The sequence below is a fragment of the Ovis aries genome, chromosome 23 (genome assembly GCF_016772045.2).
Source record: "Ovis aries strain OAR_USU_Benz2616 breed Rambouillet chromosome 23, ARS-UI_Ramb_v3.0, whole genome shotgun sequence".
Taxonomy (NCBI): Eukaryota; Metazoa; Chordata; class Mammalia; order Artiodactyla; family Bovidae; genus Ovis; species Ovis aries.
In genome coordinates this window covers 980,433-1,005,655 of record NC_056076.1, presented here as the reverse complement: position 1 = coordinate 1,005,655, position 25,223 = coordinate 980,433, and the positions used below count along the sequence as shown (strand labels likewise).

The following is a 25,223-nucleotide window of genomic DNA, read 5'->3' as shown; positions in this document are numbered from 1 at the left end:
AGAGTGGCCGGCTCCTGGGCTCAAGTTTGCCCCTGAAGACCGTGACAGCTGACACCAAGGAAGGAGCCCGCCAGGCACAGTCATTTTTTCCCAGATCATTAAAGTCAGCGTGTCATGTGGTCATCACTGTTCATCTCACGTGCATCCCTCCCCGCCACCACCCCCTGCCCCAGGTACTAAAGCACCAGTATTTCAAGAAATGAGCTTCCCGGGAGTGTCTCAGTACTGTAGCTAGACAGCAATGCTTCCTTCATCTGATGTTCTGGCGTGTTTTGCTTTATTCTGAGCTTCACATCGTTGTTTCCTTACTTGATTGGTTCTAAGTAGGCGTCTCTTTCTGCTCTGGAGATAGGGTCATTTAACCTGAAACCAGAGTTTTCACAAAGCTAGAGGCACAGACACCAGTGGAAGAAATCCCGTTTGACAGCAAACCTCCTCGGGCCCACCGGGGAACAGCGGGTCGGATCACCCGGTGCAGCAGCCCTGCTCCCCTCCGCCCTGGGGGCCCAGACGCCACTCGGACACGGGTCTGACCCAGCCTCCCCACAGCGAAACCCACCGAGCTGCCCTTGCAGTGAATCAGTCTTTCACGGGGCCGCGGGGCAGGGGCACCTCCCTCCACTCTTCCTGCAGCTCCCAGGCAGGTGGCGTTTCCCTCCTGGCCTCCTTTCTCGGCCACACGCACAGACCTGAACGGGCTCCCTCTTCGCAGATAACAGTGACGCCCCGGGGCCCCTAGGCCGGCCCCCGCACCAGGTCCTCCCAGCACTACCCCTTCTCCTGCTGTGCTGTGCGCACAGTCCTGTCTTTCTGGGGGGCTCCGGGTAGGAAGGCGCTCGCCCCTGAGTGCTGCCTCCACCCAGCGTGCAGCCGGGAAGTCGGGAGCACCCCGTCCACACACTCTGGGCGGGGCAGCATAGTCTTTGGTGAGCTGGGCCCTCCGTCTCCTCTCCTTCGAGAGCCACTGGGCTCTGGGCTGCGGGACAGCCGTCTACTCTGTGTCGGCTCAGGTGGCCAGCCCTGCCCTGTGTAGGCCAGGCCTCACCCAGCAGGACCCGCGGCCCTGCCCTGGCTGCTGTGCGGTAGCCACCCCTCCACGGTACCCGGTGGCAGGGCTGGGGCTGGCCCGGCGGCAGGCCGATGATAGGCGTGCGGGCGTCTGGCAGGCTGTGCCCTTGGCCTCTGGGCGCCTCTGTCGGCCCTCTTGCCTGGCCCAACCCACGGCGCCTCTGGGTCACTGGTGGCAGACCCACAGTCCAGGCTCGGCCTCCAGAGTCACACCTCTGCTCACCCGAACCCCTGGGGAGTGGCCACTGCCCCCACCCATCGCGTGATGTTTATGGTGAGTTCAGAGAGGTTGTCCTGAGGGTCGAGGGCTCGGGCCGCAGCGTCGGCCCTGCCTGCCCAAGCTCTGGTCTGCAGGGAGCTAACCTCCTGCCGGAGGCCCTCCTTCCTCCCAGGCCGTGGAGGACACGAGACGCCCTGGGGGGAAGCCCTCTTGCGGGTTTGGAGGCCGAAGGCTCACACAGCAGTCTCTCAACTAAATCCAGTACTGGGAAGATTTCGGTTAAAAAAAAGTAGAACCAGCTTGTGAACTGGAGTTTTTCTTCCTGCAGAGCTCCTTTGGGTATTGCGTGAAGATGCAAATTTTACATCTGGGTTAAACGCATAATTTCCCTTTAAATTGCCTGCTTGACTGTGTACAAGGATCCCTGCTCGGTGTATGTTCGTACCAACTGGAAACTTGGTTGAAAGTAATTTCACTCAATTAACTAGTCCTTTGTTTGACGACGCTGCTGCCACTGTGTGCGCTGTGGGAATTTCAGCGTCCGGTAAACTTGGCCTCAATCATTCCTCACCTGTCATCCTGCCGTGTAAGTGCTGAGCTGAGCGCAGTAGCTAAAAACAAACATCTCTGTGTGTAGAAAACTCATTAGCTCCCGTGCCTTGCAAATGGAATAATACATCCAGTTTAGTTTAGGTTGAAGCAAAGAGAGGTCATTGCTATGACAGGTAATTTTATAAATACTATTTTGACAGATGCTATAAGGTGGCCGGGGCAGAAAACTCATACAGTGGAGCATGTGAAGTATTTAAATGACTTCTCTTAAAATGAACTTCATGTTTTAAATAATAGATGTTTACCTCCCAGGTTAAGCCTTAAGTATTCCCATTTTCACTGAAATGGCATGTTTTTAAAAAGGCAGCGTTGTACCCACAATGCACTGCCTGCCGGCAGAGCCAGGCCCCAGAGTGAGTCCTGTGGGATTCGAAGTTGTCGTTGTCAGACCATCTGACCCCGGCCAGACCACGTGCCACCCTGGGGGCCCCTCCTGACGCAAGGAACAGGCCGTGGCCACGCGTGAGCAAGTCTTGGTCAAGTATATTCTTGTATTAAATGTCACAGAATATAATACTGAGAGGCAGGATTCATCTCTTCCTTAGTCTCAGATTTTATTTTCACGTTTCCTGTTGTGAAAACCTAGGTCGAGTCCAGCACAGGTTCCTCAGGAAGCTCGTTAGTTTGGCAGAAGACTGGACTTGGGCTCCCCAGCAAGGAAGAGAGCAGCTAGGCGGGCCGGGGGGTCGGTGCTTGTTCCCAGAACCCTCCCCGACTCAGCACTGTGCTCAGATGCTCATGGATCCACCTAGGAGAGTGCGTGTCCACCCTGGTGGGCAGAGCGTGCGGTTCCTGCAGAATTAACCTTGTCAGCAGGACCCACCGTCAGGAGTGGGCAGCCCCAGCAGGTTCTCTGTGTTGATGGCCTCAGAGAGGCCATCATGTCAGCCCCATGTCAGCCTCCGTCCACACAGCAGGCGGGAGGACAGCGAGTGGACGTTAGGTCTCTCTCAGTAAACTCAGGCTCTTGCCAGCTCTCTGCTTGCTGTGGGCACTCGGAAATCAGCCACAGGCCTGAGACCAGCTCACTGCCTCTGCTCACCGCCCGTCGGGCATGCGTCTGGTCGCTACGGGTCAGACCCTGTGGGTCGGGATGAGCACAAGATCGTTCTAACAGGAAAGACCCACTTTGAAGACGAGCACACCCATGGGTGCCTGGGGCCGTGTCACAGACAAAGACGATTAAAACAGGGAGCCTGACGCCTGAAACTGCTGCTGCTGCCAGGAAATAAGATCTTTAAGCAACTCCAGGGTCCCAGAGAGAGTCTGGAGAGCACGTGTGCACGTCAGCCTGTGAGCATTCACGTGCGGCATGGGCACCTGTGCACGCCCGACCTGTGTGCACGCCTGACCTGCATCCTCCTCGTCTCCGCAAGATCTCACAGTGATGTTCGGATGCCCTGGGAGCCATTCTGCAGCCCGTGACATTTAACAAACATGGGCTGTTAAATGTTACTTGGGTGCTACAGACCGTTCCCCAGAGACGTCCGCAGACGCCAGTGCCCGGCGCTGGAGTCTCAGCTGCCGGACGCTCACCTGAAGCTGTAAACTCATTCACTGGGGCTGCAATCCAGCCACAGTCAGAGCTGGGCTCGGCGGCCTGTGGTCTCGTGTTATCTGTTGTAACGCCGGGCAGACCGTGTCTGCTGGGAGACAGGGCTGGATGGACGGAGTCATGAGGCTACGCAAGCCGCGCCCTGATGAGGTACCGTGCGGATCCCTCTCTCGCCCGGCTCTTGGCCTGATGCCCAGCTCATCCTCCCACGTCGGGGGTGGGCAGCCCCGGCGCTCTGCTTGATGAGTGTGCGTGACTCTCACGAGCGGCCTGTCATTGTTTGGATTCTCTTCTGAGGCCTCAGAATTTACAAGTGACTTCATCTCTTAATTAAGTGAAGTCAGTGCAGTAGCTGGGTCTTTGTCAGCGCGTCTTGATGGACGGTTTGCTGCTGGTTTTAAACACTGGAAGCAGCGCGCGCTTGCTTCCCTGGGCTGAAGAGAGACTCATTTCTCACTGTGGGGTCAGAGGAGAGCTGGGGAGGCGGCAGCTGAGGGCGGGATCGAGGTGGACGCTGCTAACTGGGTGTCACGGAAAGAAGTGGAAACCAGCCAGGGAAGCGAGCAGTGGGATCTCTGCAAGGAGGAGTGAGACACGGGGCAGAGAAAGTGCCGGAGCCCGGCGCCAGACCTGCCAGTTAAGTTCCGGCTCGTTAGTCTCTGGACCCTCAGCTTCCATTCTGACATCCCAGCTTGGAAAAAGTGAGCCCTAGAAACAGCAAGCAGGGTCTTGGACATGGAGGTCAGCTGTGGCTGGACCTGGAGGTGTCCCGTTTGTGTGGGTCACTGATCCCGTCCTCCTGTGTGTCTGAGAACTGTCTGCATTTAGTCTGCCTCAAAAGAGTCCCAAGTCCCAAGCCGGCACTGCCTGAAAGTTCTTGGTCGTCCAGCCTGGCCTCCTGCTCTGTGGCTGTGAAGTGACTGTCCAGACTTCCCACAGGACAGAGGCGGAACCTGGATGGCGGGGTGGGGACTAATCCCCCTGAAGCCTCATCTAAGCAAGGGCTTTGGGGCTCATGTATCGGCCGGACCTGAGAACAACCCCACTGCAGGGCCAGTTCTCCCGTGTTTCCACCCGGGGAGCAGGGTCGGGCAGAGGGTGGGTGGCTGTGCCCTCACCCACAGGGACGCAGGGACCGACAGCCTTCTCGGCTGCACTGGTCTGGCTCATTTAGCTGCCTGGTGTCCGAACTGCTAACGTGAATCTGAGGAGCAGCGATGACAACCCGCAAAGGGGAGAGCAGCCCACTGTGCCCCCTGAGCCTGTCTGTGTCGGCAGCTGCCCTCCTGGGGTCCTGTGTCGGGACCCTGGCAGGTCCCGGCTTCTGCGGGAGGGGGATCAGCACGGGGGCTGGCTCTGCGCTGGCTGCTTGCTTTGGGTTTGCCTCTTGAGGACGGCCTGCCATAAACAGGATGGAAGGCAAATCCAGTGCCGTTCCGAGAGGGACTCTCACTGAGGGGTACAGGGGGAAGCGAGGCGGGAACCCCACCCGAGGTCCACCAGGGGCAGCCGGTGAAGGTCCCGGGAGCGGCGCTTACCCCCAGAGTGCAGAGTCAGCCTGCCGTGTATCTGGGGCCCGAGGCTGACGGGTTTTGTGCCCATACAAGACCATGTGCCCAGCACACAATTGAAATGGCCATGTACAGCCCCCACACACACCCCTCCCATGTGGGGTGTGAAGCTGGCAGAAGACGGGCCATGGCCTGGGGCACATGGGACAGGCCCCAGGGCCCCACGCACCCACGGCCTGCCGGGCGGATGTCAGTTGTGTCTGGTTTGGAGCATCCTGTTCCTGGTTAGAACAGGACTGAGTGAGAGAAAGTGGGTCGAGTCCTGTTGGGTGCATGTCTGAATTGATCAGGGGCAGGCTTGTGTGGAGGGGCTTGGCCTCATGAGATGCTTGTGTCCACACGCGTGGGCAGAGGAGTGTCTGTGGACGAGGCCATGGCCCGGAGACCCCGGCTCTCCTCCCCACCTGCCCCTCCTGAGGCCCCTGTTGCCATCCTGAGACGCAAGCAGACGCGTGCAGGTGTGTGTGGCCCTCGTGTGCGCTCGTGTTCCAGCATGGGCAGCCGGGTGTTCCACGCTGACTCACGAGGTGTCCAGCCCAGTGGGGGGTGGGGGCCGGCCCCAGGCCACGAGTTTCCCCCGCGCCCGCGTCTGTGGGGAGCGAGGCGGGTGCGATGTGGGTGCTCACGGCCTCCTCTTCTGCCCATAGCTGCATGGCTACGTGGAGAGCGAGCCGCTGACCCTGCAGCTCTTCATTGGCACGGCGGACGACCGGCTGCTGAGGCCACACGCGTTCTACCAGGTGCATCGGATCACGGGCAAGACCGTGTCCACCGCCAGCCACGAGGCCGTCGTCTGCAGCACCAAGGTCCTGGAGATCCCGCTGCTGCCGGAGAACAGCATGCGCGCCACGTAAGCTGGGGACTGGGCCGGCCCTCAGAGGGAGGGGGAGTCCTCCTCACGCCTCCACTTTGCTCAACACTTGAGGAAACTTTACAAACATTTACGACGGCAGACTTGTTTCCTTCTAGGGTTTTCAGGTTGCCACTCAGTTCATAGCTGCGTGTGCCCCCTCCGTGTGCACACGTGGCACATACTTTTTTCTTTTTCTTTTTTTTAAACCTTTCGTTTTGTGTTGGGGTATAGCCGATTAACAATGTTGTGATAGTCTCAGGGGAACGGCAGAGGGACTCAGCCATGCACATATGTGAAGCCATTCTCGCCTAACTCCCCCACCCCCGCATGGCGCCCTTTTCTTTCTGAAAGCTCTGTGAAAGCCAGAGGCGTGGTCAAAATGCCGCTCATGTTGAGGCACTATGGAGACCAGTGCGTCTGGGCTGTGTTTTCAGTGAGGGTTTCTGCTGATGTGACCAGCTGGAATGTGCAGGTCAGGCCTGGCTCTTTGGCGTAGAGGTGACTTGATTAGCAAGCTACAGAGTCATCTTCTCGGGTCCAAGTGGGGTCCCTGTTTGTGGCCTCATTAACCGAGTGACCACAGTGTGCCCTTCCCTTCACTCCCGAGCTGCAAACGCGGCAGAGAAAGGGGACAGCGTTGTCCCTCTGGACTCACCTTCTCCTGGGGGCCTCTGTGGGCGCAGGATGGAGCCTCAACACCCTGTGTGTCTAGATAAACACATAAGGCAGCAGTTCATTAACACGGGGTTCTCTGGGGGTGTCCGTGGGGGCAGCCTCAAAGCTGACTTTGCAGGGAGACAGCAGGTGGGAAGGCCCTGCGCCCAGGTGGGTTTGGGGCGTCCTCAGGGGAGAAGGAGCCCAGGGCCATGGTTGGGGAGGGAGGGTATGGGAAGCAACAGTGTGGGCTTGTGTGGGGTGTTGATCAGTTATTTGTAAGTAGCTCCTAAACCCTCTACGTTGTAAACAAAGGGAAAGCCTTCTCTCTGTGTTGGCTTTTCAGGGATTTGAGGGGATTCATTCTAAGTTTCCCAAGGACCCAGGAGCGGGGCTGACAGCTGGGAGACCCTGCTGGCCCCTCCAGCAGCTGCAGCTCTGACTCCAGTGGCTGCGTTTACTCCATGAAATACCCTTCAGCCCGGGGCAGCACGGTCACCACGGGCCAGGCTTCCCACCTGTCTGGGCCCGGCTGTGGTCCTGACTTCAGGCCTCATGCCGCCTTGTCTGTGAGCTTCTGACAGAGGGAAGGGCTGGTTTCCATCTGACAAGCTGCCTGTGGATTGTTGTGCTGGAGGCTGGTGTTGGATGGAATCATAAAGTTAAATGAAACTAGAGGAAATCCCTTGCTGCTGCTGCTGCTGCTAAGTCGCTTCAGTCGTGTCCGACCCTGTGCAACCCCATAGACGGCAGCCCGCCAGGCTTCCCTGTCCCTGGGATTCTCCAGACAGGAACACTGGAGTGGGTGCATGAAAGTGAACAGTGAAAGTGAAGTCGCTCAGTCGTGTCCAACTCTAGCGACCCTATGGACTACAGCCTACCAGGCTCCTCCGTCCACGGGATTTTCCAGGCAAAAGTACTGGAATGGGGCGCCATTGCCTTCTCTGGAAATCACACGAGGCCCTAGCAAATCCAGGATCCTGAGCTGAGGGAAGACACTCCCAGACTCTTGGGGAAGGAGGTTTTCAGAGCCCGCCCCGGGTGCCTTCTTCTGGGGCATCCACACCTGCCCACTGCGGCGGGCCCTGAGCGAGTGGGGCTCTGCCTGCTTGAGACCCGGGTGTGTGAGGGGCTGGCTTGTCCTGCTCCTTTGCCGTCCCACACTTGATGGGTGGACGTGGGGCCATCCTGACAGGTGAGTGGGTGTCGGGCAGGGCTGGGGACTGAGGCAGGCACGCTTGTCTCACAGCATCGACTGTGCCGGGATCCTGAAGCTCAGGAACTCCGACATCGAGCTGCGCAAGGGGGAGACGGACATCGGGAGAAAGAACACGCGGGTGCGGCTGGTCTTCCGCGTCCACATCCCGCAGCCCAACGGCAGGACGCTGTCGCTGCAGGTGGCCTCCAACCCCATCGAGTGCTGTGAGTGCCCCGCCCCCTGCCGCCCCGTGTCCAGGCCGAGGGCCAGTCCCGCCGGACCCTTCCCTTCCCACAGCCCACAGCATTCCACCCCGCCCCAGGGGGTGTGCTATGTGGTGACCCCCATCCTCACGGCTCGCCTGCCCACCGCCTCGGGGAGCATCCTGGCTTGTTCCTTTGTCTCTGACCTGAACATCAGTCAGGTATCTTTGACAGCCCCTCCCTCACGGCCCCCCGTGGCCCCTCCCTCACGGCCCCCCTCTGCCCCGAGGCCCCTCCCTCACAGCCCCTCTCTGCCGCATGGTCCACTCTCGCTGGACCCTCCTGTCCAGTCTCCAGATGGCCATCCCCAGGCCGTGGGCTCTGCTGCAGGTGGCTCCAGCTTTCTGACCTATGGTCTCTCCCCGTGAGAAGGAGCAGGCCCCTCATCTCAGGTCTTCTGGTCACTGGGGAGGGCCGTGTGAGGACCCTGGTCACTGGGGGCCGCAGAGTGTATCTTCACTGTTGCTGCTACACAGACCTCTGCCCCATTTCCCAAGCTTGGCCGCCTGTGCCCTCAGCCCTTGAGAGCCCACCACATTCAACTTTAGCCTGGGGTGCCTTGCTTTGTGGGCCCCCCGCCTGGTTAGACCTGGGGATCGCCCTGTTGCTGCTGGTGGGCAGGCTGTGTCCCCCCTAACCTATAGGACTCCCCACGGCTTCCCCAGGCCCTTCAGGGGTGATCACTGGAGCAGAACGCGTTCACTTCCACAGAGTCACACACAGACACGCCCGTGTGTACACACTCACGCACGTACGCACACACATCTCCACGTGGACCAGCCAGAGGCGTGCTGCCTTCCCTTTGCCAACGGGTCGTGGGCGGACCGGCTGCCCAGGAGGGGCTGCGGGGCTGTGGGTGGACCAGCCCTCCCAGGAGGGGTCTCACTGGCTCACTTCTCGCCCCACCCCCCACAGCCCAGCGCTCGGCCCAGGAGCTGCCCCTCGTGGAGAAGCAGAGTGCGGCCAGCGGCCCCGTTCTCGGAGGGAAGAGGATGGTCCTCTCCGGCCACAACTTTCTTCAGGACTCCAAGGTCATTTTTGTGGAGAAAGCACCAGGTATTTCCTCTTAAAACCAGCATCGAGTGCTTGCTGTTTGGGTGCTGGCAGAGGTTGGCTGGCGGGAGAGGGTGCCATGCACGGTCCCAGGGCCTCCCCACATGGCTTCGAGGGGCTGTGGGTGTGGGGTCTGCTTCTGCCCAGCTAGCAGGTGCCTCTTCAGGGGCTCCAACCAGCTCTTGCTGGTCTTTGCCTTTCTTCGAACCGCAGACCATCCTAGGCAGGTATCCAGTTGTGCAGTGGGCACGGAAGCCACAGGGGACCCCACTGGGCCCAGAGACCTTTCTGTGCCATTCGCTCCGGTGGCACAGCGCCCCGCAGTGCAGAAAGAGACACTGGTTGCTTTCAATGACGGTGGACCCTGGGGCCACAGCCACCCGTGTGTGTGCGCGTGTGTGCGTGTGTGTATGCGTGTGTGTGCGTGCGTGTGCGCGTGCGCGTATGCGTGTGTGTGCGTGCGCGTGTGTGCATGTGTGTGCACATGCGCATGAACCTGTCTGTGCATGCAGGTGTGTGCTTGCACGTGGACCTGTGTGTGTGCACGTGGACCTGTGTCTGTATGCTCCTCTGCAGGTCTGAAGGGAAAGGATCTCTACTCTCTGGTGTCTGGGGAACCAGGTGACCAGCCTGTCATTGAGCTGCGGGATGGATGCAGGGGGTTAGGGGTAGGGGTGGGAGTAGGGCTGGGGGAAGCACGGCTCCTGCCCCAGGGCTGCCCAGCCCTGCCCAGCCCACGTGGTCGTAAGGGTGAGCATGTGGCCTCGCCTCTCTCACACCCTGGGGTGTGTGTGTAGAGCACGTTCCTTGTGGGGGGCTGGCCTGAGGGGATGCCGCTGCCCACAGGCTGGAAGGGAGTGTCCGCAGGCCGGGTTCTGGGGCCAGTTGCCCAGCTGCTCCTCTGAGCCCCAGTCCAGCTCTTGAGCCCAGGACAGGGCCCCTGCTGCTCACTGCACACCGCGGAGGCTCTCAGCCTCCGTAATGGGGCTGACTTTGTACAGTCTGCAGGAAACTTAAGTGCTTCAGTCAAAACGGACCTGAGAGTCTTTCCCATTGGCCTCGTTCTGCCTGCACTATTGTGCCTGTGATTGGAAATTGTTTTACAGGAGGGAGAAGACCCGCCTGAGTACAGTGGTGGAAGAATTCACACTACCAGAATGCCCCTCCTTGGAGGAGGTGAATTTTGAAATAATTTCAGCGTTTGTGTTCTAAATGTGGGCGTGGGCACCCCCTCCCAGCCTGTGGGCGGCAAGGGTCCTCACCGCACTCGGAGATGTATGTGGTGGGAGCCGGCCGGCGCCCCAGGCTGTTTCCTCCAGGGCTGTTTCCAGTCAGCCCTGACCTCAACCTGGGTGCCGTGATGGGACCGTGATGGGACCGTGAGGCGTCTCCCAATCTCCTCAGCTTGTCGTGGACGGGGGCGGGCTCCTCGGTCACGGTGGCCTGGTCACAGGTCTGCACGGTGGCTGTCGCCTGCGGCTGGAAGCCGAGTTCCCGGGCGTCTGGCTGTTCGCTCGGCTCTCCGGCTCCCCGGCCCCCGGCGGGCTCAGTGCTGCTGCCGCTCACTGCCACGCTAGCCTGCCCCCAGCCTGCTGTCTCCTGCAGCATTCCACGTCTGGTGGGCAGAGGGCAGGAAACCAGGAAGTGGGTGGAGACCAGAAGTCCCGCACACGCATGGTGCGTCATGACGAGGGCAGTGTGAACACGCAGCGCAGCCGTGTGCCGTGCTGCGCTGTGTCTGTGTCTAAGCAAAGTTGCCGGCACGTTTGCACACGTGTCCACGCCAGTCCCGTGTGTCCAGCGTGCATTCCTGGCCTAGCACACATGCTTCCTGATGGGCCTCAACAGTTACTGGGCTTTTCCTGGTTGATTTTGGGGCAAGAAACCTCTAAAGTCAATTTAGAGTGAAAGCCTGGTCATCCTCTAGGCTCCTGAGGAGGTGCCATGTGCTGGAAAATTCTGTCTTTAGTCCTTACTTGGAGGCAGCAAGGCTGGCATGCGAGCGGTGAGGCTGGTCCAGGAGCTGCTGGCCGTGGGCAGGAGTAGGACTGTGGCTGGCCTGTCGCACGTCAGATGCTGGGTGAGGTGGGTGTCTAGTCACCATGTCGCCTCAGCTGCTCTGAGCAGTGCTTGGAGTTTCTTAAGTGTCTCAAGAGTCCTCCTGGCCAGGGCTGGCTGTCACCTGTGCCCGCCTTGTGTGGCCAAGCAGGGTCCCGGAGGAGGGTGGCCCTCAGGACGTGGGAGCGAGGCTTCTCCCGTGGTCAGAGGACCCCTCAAAAAGAGCCATGAAGCAGCTGCGCTCGCCTCGGAGATGTTCGTGTTCTCAGCTGCATTCGTGGCGGGACTCTCCAGGACCACCCTGTAATTCTGCTCAGGGTCCAGTGTCCAGTAAGAAGCCACAGGGCCTTCCCTTCAAGGACAGCTGTGGCCTCTGAGCCAGATGCCACCTCCTGCAGTGGGCGTCCCTGCACGTGGGGCCTGGGACAGACTCACTGGGAGGCCTGGCAGGAGCCGGACGCTGAGATGCCCCCCACCCCTCTCTCTCCTGCTGGAGGTCAGGGGACTCTGTTACGGCTTGTGCGTGAGGGATGTACTTGTACACACGTGTGCAGATACTAAAAACATATAAAAACATTTAAATATGAGAACACGGAGAGAGTGCCCACGTGGAGGGGGATCAGGAGAGACTAGGGATTTGGAGCTTGCACCGCGTGTCACCAGGTTCTCGATTGTGATGCTTAAAGTCAGCGATGTGCAGCCCAGCCTTTCCACGCGGCTCCTAGAAACTGCGTGAAGCTCAGCAGAACTCACCAGAGCTGGCGGCTTCGGCAGGCTACATGGTTTGCTGCAGCTTGTGTGTGGCTGAACACAGGCGTGGCCCCCAGGGCATCCTTAGTGGACTCTGTACCTCCTCAAGGCCCAGACTCGAGGGGGACCCCTTGGCACTGAGGCTCAAACAGGTCCCGTCTGCCCAGACTCAGGGCTAAACCACCCAGGGTGTAGACTTGGAGGATCATTGGGTTCATCATGACTGCCAGCCACATGACCAGACCACCTCCCTGTCAGACCTGTTCAGACCTATTACTGAGGTCCCAAACCCCATGTGGTCACAGACCCAGAAGAGGACATCACGTCCTCAGTCCTAAGTCTTTGCAACAGAAGCAGGACTTGTTTCCTGCAGGGAAGGCCTGCCACTGCCCAGGACTGACCATTGGGAAACAGCGCTGACCCTCAGTGAGTGGAAAAAAGCAGCAGCCAGGCCCCTCTGGTCCTTAGGAGGCTTTTTCTCACTTTGGGCCTCGGAGCCAAGTGGTCCTCCCACGACCCTGAACTGAATGTTTTCAGCCGTCTTGGGGGGTTGTGTTTCCCCAGTGCCTTCAATGGGGCCCTGCTGGGGTTGGGGGCCATGGCATCCTATTCCCGGCTCTGCCACCCAGCAAGGTCCTCCAGGAATGTCCCGTGAGGGCATCAGAACATCACCCTCTGAAGGCCAGAGGGTGCCCATCCTACTTGTCACTCGCTGTGGTCGGCTGTTGGTGTCACGCATGATGCGCAGTGGGTCTGTGTGGGCTCACGTGAGCGCACGCGTGTTCCTCCCCTGGGTGAGGGAGTGACCTTGCTTCACTCTGGAGGCACGTCTGCTTGTCCCTGCGGGCTTTAGAGGCAGCACCCCCACCCTGGCCCTGCGGAGGGCTGGAAACCAGCGAGTTTGAGGCAGGGGCTGCGTCCAGCAGGCCTGCTCTGTCCCCACCCTGTGGAGCAGGCAGCAGGCCGTGCGGCGGGGCTGCCCCTCCCAGGCCTAGCTCCTCCGCCGGGTGTGGCGGGGAAGCCTTTCCGATGACTCAGGCTGCAGGGAATTCCCTAATGACTCGGAATAGTTTTACTCCTGGGCTTGCACACAATTTCCTACTGAGGAGGCCAGCGAGCTCCTGATAAGGCTGGAGCACAAAGGCCCGTTCAGGCCCGTGGCCTCCCTTCCCGTAGGGGCTGCGGCTGCGTTCCACACCCGGTGGCCTCCCAGCAGCTTTGCAGAAACAAGGACGCCAGAGGCTGGGGGCACGAGCCCCAGGCTGGGGCAGTGGAAGGAGTCAGCAGTCAGCGGGGTGGGGGCGCTGGGGAGTGTCCCGCGCGGGGGTCCCACAGGGCAGGCACCGGCCACCCTGGCTGCTGCTCCGGCCTCCTCCTGGAGCAGGATTGCGTGTGCACTTCTGACCACAGATCAGACTGGGCCAGAGCCCCCAGGCCATGGTGAGGGGCGTGGGAGCCGTGGGCCTGTGAGCCGGACCTCAGTGGCCCATCTGCCTCTGCCCTTTGCTCTGTGCTCGTCTCTCTGTGCGCCAGGGATCTGTGCTTTCAGACGCTGTGACAGGGCTGTGAGCCTGTGCGGGTGGCCAGGCTGGTCAGCTTGTGCATCTGCTTGCTCGGTGGGACCGCTGGACCCCAGGCCAGCACTGGACGGGATGGTGTCGCACAGCCCACGAGGGCCTGGAGGGGAAGGCCCCTCCCGCCGTGCTTGTCCTCGGTGCGCACGCCCACCGCCCACTCCACACCCGTGTTTCCCGTGATGGCTGTCCCACCGGTGGACCTACAGCCCATTCCCAGGAGGCTGGTCTGGTCTATGGACCCTCCTGGAGGGTGGGCGTTGGACGCTGGGTGAAGGGCTCTGTCAACCTCTATGGACCAGAAGTAAAGCAGTTGCAAGGCTTTGCCACAGCTGTTCAGGTTTTAACATTTCATGGCTGTTTTGGGGCAACGATGGGTTTTGTCATAAGAAAAATTGTTGTTTTTAAAAGGCACCAAGGACGTGGGAGGCTTGGTTACAGGAAGAGTCATTTTGGTTTCCTCAAACCGGTGGGGGTGGGTGGGGCCCAGTGGCACATCCACAGCAGGTGTGGGCCATACCGAGGGAGCTGTGTCCACGGTGCTTTCCACGTGTCCCGGGGACCCTCTGCCGTTTATCGCCCAAGTTGGGGGTCGCTCCTTCCCTGAGCCCTGCCCTCACGGGAGCTGTCTGCTGCTTGCGGAATGCCGGCGCTTTTAAGGGTGGGGGTGTTCTTTCCGTCTCCTGTTGGTTTTTCCTAGAGGAGAGACGGATGCGGGTCCCCAGCTCCAGCAGTGTTTGAGGCCCTAGTGGGTCATCTGCTGAATGCTCCGCGGGGGCACTCGGTGTCCCGAGGGGCTGGTGTGGCCTGGCACGTCCAGGCCTCTTTGTGACTCACATTTCCTCTCTGCTCCGCCCTCCACCCCTGCCCAGCCAGCACTGTGAGGGACAAAAAGGCGATGCTGTCTAACTTATTTATAATTTAGTATTTGTAACACATACATTTCTTCTTGGAAAACAGTGAGAAAGCAAAAATTAGGCCCAGAACTATTACTAGATGTAACGTTTTATTTGGCAGGCAACTTTATAAAAAAGTGCAAAGAGGTCCGTGTAAGAGATTGGCATCTGTTACTTCCAAATAACGACTAGGCCTTGCAGGCAAAGCATGCCTGCCAGAGGGGCTTCCTAGCACCGGGAACGCGGCTCTGTCACCCCAGCCAGCAGGTCCTAGGCCTCGCCTCCCTCCAGGGCCTGGCCCAGGGACAATAAGTCCTTTCTTTCACAGGCACTAGAGCCTTTTCATTTTTTCAAACATGCAAACGGCCACGGGGTAAGGTTAAAAATACCTTGTGTTTTGCATTTCTGTGTCCTGATGTGGCAAGGAGTAGTCTCAGAGAGGATTTTCTTATTCAGCCCCCAGTTCCCCTAAGCAGGGCAGGACCCGTGGCTCTAGGGCCACATTTATTAGAATAACCCTGCTCCCAAGACCCATGAGGGCTCTTCATGCCCAGGTAATGAGGCCCCAGCTTTCACTGTGTGCACTGCACTCAGGCTCACATCCCAGACGATGGCCTTCCTACCTGGGTTGCCTGCGTTCTTCCTGGGTTACCTCCAAGGGTCCCCTTGGAGCATAGACCCTTTCTACGGCTGGCGCTAGGGATGCTCAAGGCCCTAGCTAGGGACGCTCAAGAGCTCCCTCCTGCAGAGTGAGGGTCTCCAGCCCCCAGCTCCAGACCTACAGTCAGGTCTGTTTGAGCTCCTCCCCTGGGAGCCTGGCATCCACTCTCTGGTTGATCAGTCACGCAGGGACCCACTCCCGTCAGCTGCTGCTGAGCCGGCCAGGCAAGGGTGGGTCCTCTCATTGCAGGACTCCCATCTGCCTGCGTCCAGTTGTGATTTGGAGGCCGCCCCTTTGAGACAGAATAACAGACTTCCCGAATCCTTTCTTGCAGATGGTCACCACATCTGGGAGATGGAGGCAAAAACTGAAGGAGACCTGTGCAAGCCGGTGAGTATGGGCCAGACGGGTAGTGGTGGGGGCAGGGGGAGTGGACGGACGGCCTAGGGGGGCCACGTGCTCTCTGGAGAGGCTCTTGACTACAGAGGGGCTCCTGGCCCAAGGCACATTGCTTCTGATTTGTTGCAATGAACCACGGATGAGCACACAGAGAGAGAGAGAGAGAGCAAGGAGTGGAAATGGTTGTGAAGTGCTTCCTGACTCAAGTGCTCTCGGCATGCGCAGCGCAGGGAGCAGACAACGCGGACGTGGGGTGACCGCAGAGAGCCAGGCAGCTCCTGGGCTACAGGCCCCCACCAGGTAGACCAGGTGCACACACATGCCCAGAGCCTGTGGTCTCCACTCGCCATTGTCACCAGGGAGCCCAGACTCGCTGCCCTCCGAGAGGACCCCCCCTCTCCAGAGCCTGAGCCCCACCCCTCACTGCCTGGCCATTCGGGCCCAGGGTTTCCGCCAGCGTCCTTGGCTCCTCACGCCCTGTCCTCCCACCAGGACATAAGCTCAAGGTCAGATCTGAGTGCTGCCCCACCTGCTTGTCGTGCTGGCCAGCAGCCAGGGGATCTGCAGACCCGCGGTCCACTGTGCACACTCATCGTCTGCAGGGCCCAAGGCCTGCCGGTGCCCATCTGTACACTTGGCTTCCGTGGTGTTTGTGGCTGCTTACACTCAAGGAAGAACCAGGAGTGAGGCCTGAGAGAGAACCAGGAGGGGGCCTGAGAGAGAACCAGGAGGGGGCCCTGAGAGAGAACCAGGAGTGAGGCCTGAGAGAGAACCAGGAGTGAGGCCTGAGGGAGAACCAGGAGGGGGCCTGAGGGAGAACCAGGAGTGAGGCCTGAGAGAGAACCAGGAGGGGGACCTGAGAGAGAACCAGGAGTGAGGCCTGAGGGAGAACCAGGAGTGAGGCCTGAGGGAGAACCAGGAGTGAGGCCTGAGGGAGAACCAGGATGGGGGGCCTGAGAGAGAACCAGGGGGGCCTGAGAGAGAACCAGGAGTGAGGCCTGAGGGAGAACCAGGGTGGGGGGCCTGAGGGAGAACCAGGGTAGGGGGCCTGAGGGAGAAACAGAAGGGGGCCTGAGAGAGAACCAGGAGGGGCCCTGAGGGAGAACCAGGAGGGGGCCTGAGAGAGAACCAGGAGGGGCCCTGAGGGAGAACCAGGAGTGAGGCCTGAGGGAGAACCAGGAGTGAGGCCTGAGGGAGAACCAGGAGGGGGACCTGAGAGAGAACCAGGAGTGAGGCCTGAGAGAGAACCAGGAGTGAGGCCTGAGGGAGAACCAGGAGTGAGGCCTGAGGGAGAACCAGGAGTGAGGCCTGAGGGAGAACCAGGGTGGGGGGCCTGAGAGAGAACCAGGGGGGCCTGAGAGAGAACCATGAGGGACCCTGAGGGAGAACCAGGAGGGGGCCTGAGAGAGAACCAGGAGGGGCCCTGAGGGAGAACCAGGAGTGAGGCCTGAGGGAGAACCAGGAGTGAGGCCTGAGGGAGAACCAGGGGGGCCTGAGAGAGAAACGGGGCGTCCTGAGGGAGAAACGGGGTCCTGAGGGAGAAACAGGGCGTCCTGAGGGAGAAACGGGGTCCTGAGGGAGAAGCAGGAGGGGGCCTGAGGGAGAACCAGGAGTGAGGCCTGAGAGAGAACCAGGAGTGAGGCCTGAGGGAGAACCAGGAGTGAGGCCTGAGGGAGAACCAGGAGTGAGGCCTGAGGGAGAACCAGGGTGGGGGGCCTGAGAGAGAACCAGGGGGGCCTGAGAGAGAACCATGAGGGACCCTGAGGGAGAACCAGGAGGGGGCCTGAGAGAGAACCAGGAGGGGCCCTGAGGGAGAACCAGGAGTGAGGCCTGAGGGAGAACCAGGAGTGAGGCCTGAGGGAGAACCAGGGGGGCCTGAGAGAGAAACGGGGGCCTGAGGAAGAAACGGTGTCCTGAGGGAGAAACAGGGCGTCCTGAGGGAGAAACGGGGTCCTGAGGGAGAAGCAGGAGGGGGCCTGAGGGAGAACCAGGAGTGAGGCCTGAGGGAGAACCAGGGTGGGGGGCCTGAGAGAGAACCAGGGGGGCCTGAGAGAGAACCAGGAGTGAGGCCTGAGGGAGAACCAGGGTGGGGGGCCTGAGGGAGAACCAGGGTAGGGGGCCTGAGGGAGAAACAGAAGGGGGCCTGAGAGAGAACCAGGAGGGGGCCTGAGAGAGAACCAGGAGGGACCCTGAGGGAGAACCAGGAGGGGGCCTGAGAGAGAACCAGGAGGGGCCCTGAGGGAGAACCAGGGGGGCCTGAGAGAGAAACGGGGGCCTGAGGAAGAAACGGGGTCCTGAGGGAGAAACAGGGCGTCCTGAGGGAGAAACGGGGTCCTGAGGGAGAAGCAGGAGGGGGCCTGAGGGAGAACCAGGGGGGCCTGAGGGAGAACCAGGAGGAGACCTGAGGGAGAACCAGGAGTGAGGCCTGAGAGAGAAACGGGGTCCTGAGGGAGAAGCAGGAAGGGGTCTGAGGGAGAACCAAGAGGGGGCCTGAGGGAGAAACAGGATGTCCTAAGGGAGAAGCAGGAGGGGGCCTGAGGGAGAAGCAGTAATGAGGCCTGAGAGAGAACCAGGGGGCCTGAGGGAGAACCAGGAGGCGGCCTGAGGGAGAAGCAGGAGGGGGCCTGAGGGAGAACCAGGAGGCGGCCTGAGGGAGAACCAGGAGGGGGCCCGAGGGAGAACCAAGGAGGGGGAGCGAAGGACAACCAAGGGGGGTCCTGAGGGAGAACCAGGAGGGGGCCCGAGGGAGAACCAAGGAGGGGGAGCGAAGGACAACCAAGGGGGGTCCTGAGGGAGAACCAGGAGGTGGCCTGAGGGAGAAGCAGGAGGGGGCCTGAGGGAGAACCAGGAGGGGGCCCGAGGGAGAACCAAGGAGGGGGAGCGAAGGACAACCAAGGGGGGTCCTGAGGGAGAACCAGGAGGCGGCCTGAGGGAGAAGCAGGAGGGGGCCTGAGGGAGAACCAGGGGAGGATCTGAGGAAGACTGGTGCCTTCTTGCTGTGTTTCTGTCTGAAGGCAGCAAAGGCTTCTCCTTCCTCTGCATGAGCGCTGACCGGTGCGCCTTTCGGGCTGCGTCTTTATTTTGTAAGAATGTCCAGCAGAGCGGCCCTGTGCTCTCACCCACACTCCCAGTCCCTGCCTTCTGGTTGAGGTGTGGAGACCTTGTGTCTGAAGCATTTATTGACGGGTTGAATTACTGTCCACCTCCTTTGTCTTCTCAGAGCAGGAGGAACCTTCAGGTAACAATGCACAGGCCGGCAGGTGATTTTTTTTCTTTTAAAAATCCTTTACTTTAAAAAATTTAAACTTATTTATATTAAATGAAAAAGATGAGTTTTTTTAATGATAAAAGGAACAATTTACAAAGAAAATAGATATTATAAACCGTTAGACACCTAACAGCAAAGAAACAAAGATACATAAAGCAAAAATCAGAAGAAATATAAGGGAAAAGAAAAAATATATAATTGCCATAAGACATATCAACATTTCTCTGAGAATGTTTTATCAAGTGCAGAAGAAATAATAATATGAACATCTTGAATGAGGTAATAATTTAGATGTAATAAATTTATATTTAATTATTTTATATTACTCTTACATCCTACGGTGATTTTTTGAAGTTCAAAGTTCCTCCACTCTCTCTCTCCCTCGTCCCACTGGCCCCTCTTGATGGTGGCATGTGGACAGTCCATTCCTGAGAACACAGGCAGTGGGAGTCATTGTTCAAAGTCTCATTCACGATAAGGACTGAATTTTCTCCGTTGGCCGCGAGATTTGCAGACGTGATTGCGATACCCTCTGCCCTGTGTCTGGAATCCCCTCCCTCCACACAGGTGGCTTCATCAGGAAGAAGCACGTTGTTGTTCAGCTGCTAAGTTGTGTCCAACTCTTTGCAACTCTATGGACTGCAGCATACCAGGCTTCCCTGTCCTTCACCAACTCCCAGAGCTTGCTCAAACTCATGTCCATTGAGTCGATGATGCCGTCCAGCCATCTCATTCTCTGTCGCCTCCTCCTCTTTCTGCCTTCAATCTTTCGCAGCATCAGGGTCTTTTCCAGTGAGTCAGCTTTTTGCGTCAGGTGGCCAAAGTACTGGAGGTTCAGCATCAGCCCTTCCAATGAACACCCAGGACTGATCTCCTTTAGGATGGACTTGTTGGATCTCCTTGCTGTCCAAGGGACTCTCAAGAGTCTTCCCCAGCACCATAATTTGAAAACATCATTTCTTCGGCACTGAGCCTTCTTTATGGTCCAGCTCTCACATCCATAACTACCGCAAGCATCTTTACCTGTGACTTTAGCTTCTTCTTCCAAGCACTGATCCATTTACAGAAACCTTTCCAAATGGTTTCAAGGTAAACCTTTCCTCCCAGGCCCAGGGAGGACACCTGTGTCCCACTGTCACCACCCCCCAGGGTGTCCAGGCCTCTAACCTCACACGCTGCCTCACGGCTCCTCCTGGTTCCCTTGGGGAAGTGCTGCTGGCTTAGGAACTCCATTTCTGGACAAGGACTCCAGGCCCCACAGTTACAGAGGTGGGCCTCAGGTTTGCTGTGACCAACACCAGCCACTGGCGGTCACCCCGAAACAGAGGCCCTTGGCTCCAGGTTCCAGCCCCCCTGTAGGCCCAAGTCCTCTGCCCCCAGGCTACCCACCCCTTCTCCCTGGGCAGGAAGGAGAGGCCAGCAGAAACTGTGCATTTTTGGCATTGAAATAATTCCGCCAGGTTTGCATGTTCAGATTTTCCGTTGTTGGGTTTCCTTTTCCACTGTGAACAGTGCATATTTTAAAGAAAACTTAACCATTATCAGTCGTGTGTTCTGAGAGAAAAGCATGTGAACAGCAGTGTGCTTCAGGTTTATGGTTTCACCTTTCTTATCTCTTAAATGAAGTTTACTTTCATATATTTCTTCTAATTATGAAAGAGTGCCATATTCATTGTGGAAACTTGGAAGATATTAACAAAGTTTAAAAAGGAAAACGCCTAGCGAAATTTCAGTGGGATGTGGCCACCATTAACATGTGGGCGTATTTCCTTCCACCCTTTTCCTGTCATGGGCGTGTATCTACACGCACACACACATACATACACATTATACATTTCAACAAGGCTGGGTGGCACTGCGTGTGTGGTTTATGTGTGATCTTAAGCAGTGTATACAGTTGGTATGTATCTACACACACACACACACTATACATTTCAACAAGGTCGGGTGGCACTGTGTGTGTGGTTTATGTACAACCATGAGAAGTGTAGACGGTGGGTGTGTATCTACACACACACACGTGCATACACATCCATTTCAACAAGGTCGGGTGGCACTGCGTGTGTGATTTATATATGACCATGAGAAGTGTAGATGGTGGGTTTTCTCAAAATAAGTGGCATGAATGTGCTGAGTGCCGTTTGGACCTCTCGCCCTGGTGCTGGAGAGACAGGTTTCCCTTCTGACCTCTACCCTCACTGCACATTTAGTGGTTCATCATGATTTAATAACCTGTCCAGCATATCAGTCTGTGCCCATATCTAAACACAGTCCTCCAGTCACCTGGCCCCCCGACGTGGAACCTGCTCAAGGTTCCTTGCCCCACCGGGCATGTCCCGGTGCGTCCCTGCAGCCACTCCTGCGTCCCAGCTCTGGTTCTGGTCTCAACTCGAGCAAGCCCTCTGCCTTTCTGTCTCTTGTCCTCGTTTCTGCTGTTGACTCCGGTGTCTGCCGTTACTGAGCACCAGCTGTGTTCCCGGTGCCAGCATTACCTGCAGTCCCCTCCTCAGACCACTGCCCCGAGGTGTGTCTTCCTCGCCCTCTCCCCTGTGCCAGTGATGGAGCGAATACTTGGAGATGTCAGAGCCCGGGCTGAAGTGCAGGCCTGTCCAGCCCGAGCCAGGCGCCCGGACACAGGCTGCGGGGCTGGGGCGCAGACGTGGCAGAGGTGCGGCCCCAGCAGGGCTCTGACTGAGCACACGTGCCCTTGCCAGGTCACCCACCCTTGACTCCACTGACTCCGTCTTGTTCCAAATGGGATGAAGTTATTAAAACAGTAGAAATGCACTTTCTGGCCCACATGTGGTCCCAGGAGACGGAGCCCAGAGCAGGCTGCAGGCCTGGTCCTGCCCGCCCCCCTCCACCAGATGCCCTTAGCAGCAGACTGTGCCTCATGTTTTCACCTGTAAAGGGAAGAGTTGCCCTGAAGTTCTCCTCACTTTTCTGTTTAAACATTCTTAAGATTTCATTATTAACCGGATTCAATCAATTTTGCTGTTAATTGGCTACAACTCTTAAAAGTGATGCCACGGATTTTTCTTACACATTTTCCTCTTGTTAACTGAAATCGTATGATAAAAATCATTGAAGAAACCTTTTAGGATGTGAAATCTTGCCCTACCCCACTCCCAAAATCAGGGCCTCTCTTTGGTGCTGAGGCTGGGCCCTCGTGTGGAAGGCCGGGCACCTGAGCACGCAGACCCTCCCTGCTTCCTTCCCCCACAACACACACTGGCCCTGCCCCAGTGACTCCTCTGCGTATCTGTACTTGAAAGGGGACAGTTTGGTGCAGATGTTGCTGATGTTTCATTTAAAACCTGGAAGAGTAACAACAGCCTCTGTAAACCCCTGGTCCATTGTGCCTGCCTGTCTACCTTCCCATCCCCATCCATTCTCGGGGTCGTGGCTTGGGCTTTGGGCCATTGGCGTAGAGTGTCTCCAGGGGGCACTTGCCCTGGGTCTCTGCTGCCAGTTACCTGGACAGGTGCTCCTGGCTCCACTGCAAGTCGGTGCCTGGGGGCTTATTAGTTTCCTGCAGGTCATGCTTGGGTTTGGGGAAAGAGAGGTGTGGGGTCCTGCCCAGTGGCTGGTCCCCTCTTGGTACCTGTGCTCACGACTTCTCTCCTGACTCAGTCGACAGCATCTTAGATGAAGCCCATGCCTCCTCCCCGCACGCCCCCCTCAGCCCCCTCTGGGCTCTGGCCACGCAGGAGCCATGGGCCTCTGGCGCTCGGCCGGCCTCTCCAGGGAGAGACCTGCGCTTCTCACTCTCGGCGGGGTGAGGGGAGGTGGTATGGGTGGGTGTGTCCCTGGCTTGTGAGTCGCTCACCGCCCTCGCCCACCTCTTTCTCTCCAGAACTCGCTGGTGGTGGAGATCCCACCTTTCCGCAACCAGAGGATAACCAGCCCTGTGCAGGTCAACTTCTATGTCTGCAACGGGAAGAGGAAGCGGAGCCAGTACCAGCACTTCACCTACCTGCCCGCCAACGGTAACGCTCTCTTTCTAACCATAAATGCCGCCAACGAACCCACGGGGTGCTTTTCCTAAAAGAAAATCAGGGACCCTGACGTTTCAGTCGCTTCAAACCGTGTGGTCGCACTGTGGGCCCGGCCGTCGTGTCCTGTTAGCAAGATCTCATCGCCGGTTCCTTCCACACAGAAGTGGAGCTTTTGGTGTGCTTTCCTTCATACTCTGGGGGTGGGGCTGCATTTGGGAGTGACTGCTGATCCTTTGGAGGCTGCTTGCCGATGTGAAACCGCCAAGGGGGCGAGAAGGTGCAGCTGTTTTGTTCTCAGAAGCTGATGAGGTGGCCTCGGCATGAGTTTAAATTCTCGAGATGCTTAAGGTGGAAATGCAAATAGTTGTCATGATTTTGCAGGTGCTTGAGAAATAAACCTGAGGCCTGAGGCTGGTGACTGGTGTGGTCATTCACTAACATGATGGTTCTGTCCCCAAGCTGACGTCCCACATAAAACTCTCGGCTGGAAAATTGCCTCTCCCCTCGACCGGGAGGCTCTCGCCCCCAAACACCCTTCGTTGTTGTTGTTCAGCCGCTCAGTCATGTCTGACTCTTTGCGACCGCATGGACTGCAGCATGCCAGGCCTCCCTGTTCTCTGCTGTCACCCGCAGTTTGCTCAAGTTCATGTCCATTGAGTCGGTGATGCTATTTCACCAAACACCCTTTGCTTGAGCAAAACCACCTTGTTCACATGGTCCATTCACACACTTTAAGGGTGGTTTCTCGTTCTAAAAAGGCCTGTTTGCGCCTGTTCCACGTTCCAGGCTATTTTCTTAAGGAGAGCAGCACTGTTGCTTCTCCTCTGAACTCGTAGGCAGTTGTTTCCCAGCAGAGCTCAGCCCTGCAGCCTGGTGCCCCGGCGCCCACCACCTCCTCCAGGCAGGCAGGTCTGTGTCCAGAGAGGACCGAGTCCTGATTCCGTTGTGTGATGTAAGTGCAGCTGTTATCCTGTGGCTTTTGTTCTGAAGACTTGAGAGATCCCTGTTATCTAAGAGGTAAATCACATACTTAGAACTAACTGCAAAAGCAGCTATGTCCTTATGAAGATGTTTTTGGAGGCTTCAGTTTTCTCTAAATGTGAAACCCTCTGTGTCACAATAGACTAGGTGACAGAAAGCCCTGGAAAACCTGTGGCCATCAGACAGTAGAATTAACTGTTTTCCAGGAAAACAGTAGCCCAGGCTCTCCAGGTTTGAATAACGTGGTTGTGCTGTAAAGTCGCCGCGTCACGAGCGTGCACGTGGACAGAGCCGCAGGAGTGCGTGCTGCCGTGGGCCCGCGCACGAGGAGAATGTCTGCCCTCCTGCCCTGGGCCCATCTGCACCTCTGTGGTCGGTGCTGGGTGCACCTCTCAAGGCCTGCCTGCTGTTGGACACAGTACTGCAGCCCTGGTGGCAGAAATATTCAATGTTGACTTGAAAATGTAGCAGTCAGGTACTAATTAAAATTCGAGTGTGGTTGACTAAAAACCGAATGTTACGAAGAAAAAAATCGCCTTCTGAAGCAGTTTAGAAACTAGTTCGAACATCGTTTCCTATGTTTCACTCCAGATTCACCTCCCCCTAACACAGATGCCCCAGTGTTCGGGGGTCCTTTCAGATGGGGGTACTGAGGCCCCCAAAGAGACGTTGCTGAGGTCGTGGGCGGGGCTGCCTTGGGGCCCTCATCTCCCCTTCCTGCAGCTGTCGTTCAGTCCTGCAGGCCCCTCCACCAGCAGTGACCTGCCCCAGCTCCACACCCTATCGCCCCTGTGTCTGCCCAGAATGCCCCTTCCAGCTGGTGACCCTGCTCCACCCGCAAATCCTCTGTCCATCTCTCTGTCCGTCCAGAGCATGGCTGTGTGGCCTGGTCTCCCTTCACATCTCTCCTGGACATTTGCTTCATCCCCAGAGGCCAAGGGGGCCATGCCACCTGCCCCTGGAGCCCAGCCCTGCCCACCTTCCTGAGTGGTCTCCGTGCCCCAAGGGGCTGTGATCACAGACACTCCACTGGACTACAGGTTCCCTGTGAGCAGCCCCTAGGCAGCCCTGACCCCTTACCAAATCACAGGGGCCATCCCTATATGTGTGGGTGTTTTTCTTTTCGAAAAAATAAATGCATGAATGAAAAAAACAGAATTCAAGTTTCCGGTTTTGGGTTTCATGTTCTTGCCACTGTCACCGCCTCCTTCAGCTTCAGGCTGAGTCTTCACAGCAGTGGTGGTGCTGGGGCGGTGGGCGGGCAGAGCCCCACATCCCCAACCCCGCCCCACATCTTGTCTCAACCCTGCCCTCACCCCCGGAAGCCTCGACCACAGGGAAACCCACCGCAGCCCCCCGTCCCCTGCCGTCCACCACATCACGTTAGCATCAGCTGTTCAGCCTGGAAAGGAGTCCTGGCTGCTGGCCTACATGGGGCCCAGGCAGTTTGGGTCCCTTCCCTGGTGGCTCAGACGGTAAAGAGTCCACCTGCAATGCTGGAGACCTGGGTTCAATCCCTGGGTCAGAAAGATCCCTGGAGGAGGACATGGCAACCACTCCAGTATTCTGGCCTGGAGGGCTACAGTCCATG

At 58.0% G+C, this 25,223-nt stretch overlaps 1 protein-coding gene across 7 annotated transcripts in view; it reads left to right on the top strand.

Annotated features, from left to right (window-relative positions):
• Positions 1-25,223, top strand: part of NFATC1 (nuclear factor of activated T cells 1) — a 91,161-nt gene that overhangs the window by 29,460 nt on the left and 36,478 nt on the right. For all 7 annotated transcript variants that reach the window (XM_042239521.1, XM_027961073.2, XM_027961072.3 and 4 more), the window contains exons 4-8: positions 5,674-5,876; positions 7,783-7,955; positions 8,910-9,050; positions 15,321-15,376; positions 22,510-22,642. In XM_042239521.1, the coding sequence (XP_042095455.1) occupies positions 5,674-5,876; positions 7,783-7,955; positions 8,910-9,050; positions 15,321-15,376; positions 22,510-22,642 (706 nt within the window). The remainder of the gene's footprint in view (positions 1-5,673; positions 5,877-7,782; positions 7,956-8,909; positions 9,051-15,320; positions 15,377-22,509; positions 22,643-25,223) is intronic.